The following is a 7,200-nucleotide window of genomic DNA, read 5'->3' as shown; positions in this document are numbered from 1 at the left end:
ATTCTCTCTCTGGTGACACGGTCAGTGTTTCACCTGTTAATATTTAACTAGCATAACTGACAGCCTGTCGGCCTGTCTTTTCTGCTCTGTTCTCCACACACCTGCTGTGATCTTTCATTATTCACCACAGTCCAGTGGTCCTGCAGGACCCCTGCTGCTGCAGGTGTCCGTTCACCTGCCAGCCCACCGCCAACTGAACACCGTTTTTAGACGCTGTCCCAAGACGCTGCCCTCACCTTGAGTGACCTCAGAGCTATCGTTGGCATTCAGTTAATTCGGACCCTTGATTACGTGCTGTGGTATCAGAAGTTAACCTCTTACAGTAAACCCTATATACTTTGTCGAATAGCAAAAATATCCCATCTGCAAAGCTCAAAACCGTATTCAAAAATATCAAAAGTAGCAGATCTGCAAGCTCAAAACACGCCGCGTTTCGCGCTGCGTTTCGCGCCGCGTTTCGCGCCGCGTTTTGCGCCGCGTTTTGCGCCACGTTTTGAGCTTGCAGATCTGCTACTTTTGATGCATTTGTGTGACGCTGTAGTATGATCAAGTAGGGCGTTAATTTACGAAAAAACACAAAAAAATGTAAGGTTTCTGCCCGACAACGACGATTCATCATAATTTGCATCAAAATACCTGGGTCCTGTGAAAGTGAAAATCCAGTGAGATGTATGTGTGTGTGCGCATGGGTTCGTGCATGCGTGCGCGCGTGTGTGTGTGTGTGTTTCCTGGTACTTACAACTCCAGCACCAGCACCATTTCGGAGGCCATCTCGTAGACCTGGTGGAGGTTGACCACGCGGTCGCTGGCCCTGGCCAGCTCCAGCACGGCCACCTCGTGGACGATCTCCGAGCGACAGTCCTGTCCCTTGCGACGCTTCCTCATGAACTTGGCGGCGTACTCGCGGCCCGTGCACTTCTCCACGCACTTCCTGACCACGGCGAACTTCCCCCTGGACGGGACAGGGCGAGAAAGAGGAAACGTCTCAAAAGGATGACACGTGAAGACACAAAACTCACAAGCTGCGAAATTCACAAGCTGCGAAATTCACCAGATGCTCCTATGCGTCTTAACTTGCACAGTATTAGACATACAGTATAAAGGGATAATATGTACTGCACATATTATCTCTGCCAGACTGGTAGGCCGGGAAGCAGCAATTTTTTAAAGATTTAATTTAATTTTGTTTTGGTTGCCTTTATTGACAGATTACAGTAGGCTGACAGGAAATGGGGAGAGATATGGGGGCTGACACGCAGCAAAGGTCGTCGGGAGTCGAACCGCGACACGCTGTCAGGCTGGCATCGCAGCATAGGGTGCCTGGACTGCCACGCTGTGGCCCAGGCCAGAATTTTTTTTTTGTGTCTTCCCATGACTTACAGCTAATGTCAAAAAAGGAAAAAATGGTTGTTGTCTTTTTTAGTTTTTGTGTAGAAACAGGAACTTGGTTTGGCTCCTCCCCTTTCTTAGTCCACTTCCTCCCGGGTGCTTCTGTGTTTATTCCTACTATAACAACAACACTACATGTTTGAGCTGGTGCTGACAGATTTTGAGAGATTAGACACCACTAGACCGGAAGTTTGAATGCACACTCCCAATAGGCCAAGGAGGAACCTCCACACCATTTTCTTATTTTTCAAATCTGCCTCATGGTGGCGCTATAACTAATGAACTATAGACCATAAACATTTTCCCCCTGGGTTCTTTGGATTATGACACAACTCACAATTTATGGAATTGTTATAGTGACAACACAAACTTGAGCAAACTGTTCACACAGTGTATCATGACAACTTACAGTGAAAGTGCTTGAGAATTTAGTTTGTAATGGCAGATTCAAAAATGCCATTTGACGTTGTTAGAATTCCATGATCAGTCATTGTTCCTTGTTCATGCTAGTGATACGCATGACAGTTACACAACAAAGTAAACAAACAATGTATGAAAATAGTAACATTTATGTGCTGGTAGCGCTAAACAAAGCACATAAAACGCAATGAACACAATGAGCAATGAGCATCTTCATCACTAGCAGCTTGTGAGGTGCATATTTCCCCCCCTCTGTCTCAATTACAATGAACAATTTAGGCATTTAGCAGACATTCTTATCCAAATCAACTTAAAAGTAAATGGCATGAACCCTAGTCACAAAAACAACAGGGTGAGTGAGGGTACTGTCACATACTTAAGTATATTGCAAAGAATTATATCATTTTTCAAGAAAGGGTACCAAACATCAAACCTATCATGTGTCAAAACAATATGATACATAACATAACTCTTTACCAAAAACAGGTGTTCCACCATGCTTTGGTACTCGATTTCTTCAATCTCCAACACATGCTGTGTGACGTGTTTGTCAAAATAACCCTACTCATCTGACCTTCCGTGGGCTTTCCTAGACAACATTAGACTTTCTGTACACTTAAAAAATGGCCATCGCCCCAACCATCCTGGAATGTTGATTCATAGATTCTAATCCTATTCCAGCTTTGTGGGTCCTTAGTATCGTGACTTTTACCAGAGGCAAATCGTGCGTATGACAACAAATATTTGACATCTGACGCACCCTTTGGGCAGGTAAATGAAGGTCAGTGCAGGGATTACAGTTTCACAGTCAAAGGAGGCCGTTGTTCACTTAACACATCGTTTATTTAGGCCTTTGGTGTCCGAACAGGGGCCGCACACACAAGAAAAGGGTGCTCGAGGGACACGCGGTAATGAGAGACAGAGTGAGAGAACGAGAGGGAGTGAGTGTGACGTCGAAGGAGAGAGGGAACAAAAGTGACAAGGGGGTTGGTGAAGGGGAGGCCGCGCTCTGTTGGCATTTCTACTGGATGAAGTCATCCTTGGCGATCCTTGTACACAGCGGAGTCCCGAGTGTCACTTTAACTCGAGTGTCACTTTAACTGACTAACTACCTCTGAGAGTGTGAAAATTGACCTGTTCAGGATTTCTGCTGTGTGTGTATGTGTACTCATCTCTGTTTATAGAGCAGGGGTTCCCAAACCTTTTCAGCTGAGACCCGGAAGATACATTTGATGTCTCTCCCCCAGGGCCCGGAATTACAATACTGCATAACCACTTAACTTATTTCATAAACAGTGAAAATAGCTCTACAAGACCTGCAAAAATGGGAAATTTACGTAATTCTAGTGACCCATAAAAATCTCTCTCTCTCTCTCTCTCTCTCTCTCTCTCTCTCTCTCTCTCTCTCTCTCTCATCTCTCTCTCTCTCTCTCTCTCTCTCTCTCTCTCTCTCTCTCTCTCTCTCTCTCTCTCGACTCTCTCTCTCTCTCTCTCTCTCATCTCTCTCTCTCTCTCTCTCTCTCTCTCTATCTCTCTCTCTCTCTCTCTCTCTCTCTCTCTCTCATCTCTCTCTCGACTGTCTGCTTTGTGGACTGACCTCATTATAATTAGGACTGGTAGGGGAGGGGGCTGGGCCATTGTGTGTGTGTGTGTGTGTGTGTGTGTGTCATTATGCACGTGTTTATATCCATGTGCGGGTGTGCGTGAGGGGGCTGTCAAATGAGATGAGCGTATGGCTGTATAACGTGTATTATCATACGTCTCAATAACAGTTTCCACAATAAAGGATCATGTCATTGTTCTTTGCCAGGCCGGAACGGCCGGGAGGCTAAGAGTGGTGGACAGTAAATAAGTAATTTACTTGAGTACTGTACTTAACCACTTAACCAGCTCAGTGGCCTTGTTGTGGTTTGAGTGCCCGCCCTGAGACTGGGAGGTCGGAGTTCGATCCCCGGCCGGGTCATACTAAAGACAGTAACAATGGAACCCAGTGCCTCCATGCTTGGCACTCAGCATCAAGGGTCGGATTGGGAGTCTCTGAGACATGCTAGCGTCATGTCCAGGGGGTGTACGTGTCATATACATCATGCCGCCTCACGCTACAGAAACAGGAGATGAGCTCCTGCAAGGGCTGCAAGGCTTACTTGTACTTTCACTCCGCTAATAGAAATATTGTGCTTTTGACTCCACTACATTCCTAGGAAGGCACTCTTGGGATCCATACTTAAAGGGATACTTCACTTTCGGGCCGGGGACACATTTAAAAAAAATATTAAAAATAAATGAAAAAAGTTATGGAAAATTCATGGCCCCTCACACATTAGTAGGACACTGCGTGTCGTGAGGGGGCCATGAATTTTCCATAACTTTTTTCATTTATTTTTAATATTTTTTTTTAAATGTGTCCCCGGCCCGAAAGTGAAGTATCCCTTTAAGCCCTATTTCAAATATAGGAGAAATAGCCATCTAAGAGATCTACAGGTGTTGTTGTGAGCTAGATGTGTAGATGTGATATTTTCACTATTTTGGGAAAAAATCTGAAAATGTCTGAAAATTACAACAAAAAATAACGCCCCTCATGTTTTCGCCCCTGTCCGTCCGCCTTTTGTCTGTGTGTCCGTCTCTGAACAGATAATCTCCGGCAATGCTGGACCGATCATGCTTGAAACTGCACATCAGACTTCGTCTTCAACTACGTCTACTCCAAAATCTTTCAAATTGGCCTCATGTATGACAAAGCCTTGACCAAAGCTGAGTGTACAAATGTAACCAAATGGACCAGACCTACAAGCTCACAGATCTACAAGAAAGCTCGCAGACCTACAGTACCGTCGTACGGATGAAGTATAATTTAGGCTTAAAGGTAGGGTAAGTGATATTTTTTTGTTAGTTCTCTATCCTGATTGTATACAATTGGTATCCTGACCTGAAATTGCATTTAGTGTTTAATAAAGAGCTGGAGAGACATGGAGACTCATGTTACTGAACAAACATTCTATAAGCAATGAGTACTATCAGAATATAGAGCTATTTAACACTTATTTTAACCAAAGAAAATCACTTACCCCAACCTTTAACCAACCTTTAAACCCCCGCATCAATACTGTGGGAAAAGCTTTCGCTGAAAATAGCAGATCGACAAGCTCGCAACACGTTACGAGCTTGTCGATCGGCAATTTTCAGCGAAAGCTTTCCCCACAATAACAGAAAACGGAAAAGACACTAGCATAGAGCCCTGAGGGACTCCGCTCAACCATAATGGGGTTTAAGTGGTTAACGCTGACGTTGCGCTGAGGAGCTCCTCTGTGTGTTCCGGACATTAGCTTTGCTTTGGCTTCAGTTATTATGCCTTGACTGCTGCTTTTGAGGGCTATGGTTGTGCTGAGATGACACAGCGAAACCAAGTTAGTATTTACAGAACTCCATGAATGTAGACCACTGCAGTGGAAAAAACCCTCAGCATGGAGTTTGAGAGAAGGAAAAATGTGTGTGCGTGCATGCGTGCGTGCGTGTGTGCGTGCGTGCGTGCGTGCATGCATGTGTGGGTGCGTGCGTGCATGTGTGGGTGTGTGTGTGGGCAGGAATGCAAAAAGGATAAATATGGGGATGATAAAAACCATACTTAAAAAAACAAATGGTTCCACAAGTCTGTGAAACTTGCCCGTTAATTATTAATGACAAATGTCAACGTGATGAGGCATGCAGCAATGGAGTCAATCTAACGAGCCGCCATGCCGTTCAATTACAGAACCAGAGTCACTGTACGTATCTATCGGTCTCTGACGTCGCGTTAAGAAGACTGCATAACGATGGGAATGCATAATTCACACCGTCCTTTCATTCAAACCGTGACCTTAAAGAGCAGTGCTGGAAGGGGAACATCTTGAATTCCTGATAACAACATGCTGATACAAAAAAAAGGCTGAAGGAAGTCATGAAGGGCCTCTCTCTGAGCTAGCATGAAAAGGAGCCCTCAGGGGCCTGGAGGGTGCTGCTATGCGCTGGGCTGGACCTCATGTGAGAGTCATGGGGTTGAGAGAGAGATGGGAGCTAGAGGGGGCCTGGGTTACGAGAGGAGGTACTGTATAAGCCACAAAAACAGAAGGCACCTTGGAAGTTTTCATGGGAGTTATAATCACTCACAGTAGGTTTGATTCATACTTAGTTGTGTAGCCGGTGTCGCATGCGAAAAATAGCAGCTCTACAAGCTCACAACACGCCACATTGTGAGATTGTAGGCTTTACCCACTCATATTTCCTCTATTATGGCACTTGACTTGTCATACAGCTAAATGTATAAGCATCATGACTAATACTAATGGAAAGTTATTGAATATGTTTATTTGACACCTGAAACACGTTGGGACATAATGCACACTAGTGTGCCACAGTGTTGTTTATCTTACAGCACAGCAGGCCTGTGTGTGACATGTGGCAGACAAACACAGCGGTGACACAGGTGACGTCCACCAACTCCCCCTGATCTCATTAGTGAGAGAATTACCTCTCTCACTCGCCCTAGCAGACCTCAGCCCTCTCACTTCACCTTTCGCACGCGCACACACGCACGCACACATATGACCTTTTACCACAGTGGCACACTAGCCTGGTAAACCATCCCGGTCGTGTGAATTCACATTCATGTGTCTTCTGCAGACCGGTCTGACCCCAAGCTCTGGGTGGACCTGCGGGTCCCCTCCCGTTCCCTCAGGTCCAGTGAAGCCAACCTCCTGGAGGTCCCCAAGGCTAAGTAAGTAACATACCTGGGGGGGACAGGGCTTTCTCTGTTGCTGCCCCCTCCCTCTGGAATGCACTCCCCAACCATATTAAAGATGGCCCTTCCCTCCCTTCCTTCCTACAAAACCACATTCAAAACCCACCTCGTCAGGATAGCCTTTCCCAGCTGTGGTCTAGTTAAGATGTCCCCCCAACCCATGCTTAGCCTTTTATCTATTTACCGTCTATCTAGCACTTCTCTTTTTGTTCGTTTTAGTTTTTTCTTAATAAAGTTGGTTCCTTTTCTTTTATGTAAAGCGACTTTGGGTACTTAGAAAAGCACTATATAAATCTGAGCTATTATTATTATTATTAGAAAATGCCATAGCATAGGGATTCTTATTAGCATTTTCCTGTGTTTCTCCCATTTCAAATGAAAGATTCTCTCATCCAATCACGGTTTGAAAGGCTGCCACTATAAAACCCAGACCGAGGCCTCTAATAATAACAACATGGTAAGTGAGACTAACCCTAATCAAAACAAACATCTTAAGCTGGCTGCCTTTTGTTTTTCTCATATACACACTGTACTGTTTTAAGCTGAGGCATAGTTGAGCCACTTTTAAACCCTTTAATTAGTTGACCGGGTCCCCCAGGGCGCTATGCTAGGCCCCC

The 7,200-nt window shown here is 45.1% G+C and overlaps 1 protein-coding gene across 1 annotated transcript in view; it reads right to left on the bottom strand.

The window, feature by feature from the left end:
- Window positions 1–7,200, bottom strand: part of stk17a (serine/threonine kinase 17a) — a 45,799-nt gene that overhangs the window by 14,798 nt on the left and 23,801 nt on the right. The window contains exon 2 of the mRNA XM_080417873.1: window positions 740–952. Within this exon, the coding sequence (XP_080273999.1) occupies window positions 740–952 (213 nt within the window). The remainder of the gene's footprint in view (window positions 1–739; window positions 953–7,200) is intronic.

This window comes from Gymnoscopelus braueri (assembly GCF_963280865.1).
Source record: "Gymnoscopelus braueri genome assembly, chromosome: 21".
NCBI classification, from domain to species: Eukaryota; Metazoa; Chordata; class Actinopteri; order Myctophiformes; family Myctophidae; genus Gymnoscopelus; species Gymnoscopelus braueri.
Note: the sequence above shows the minus strand (reverse complement) of the source record. Positions and strands in the feature narration are given on the sequence as shown.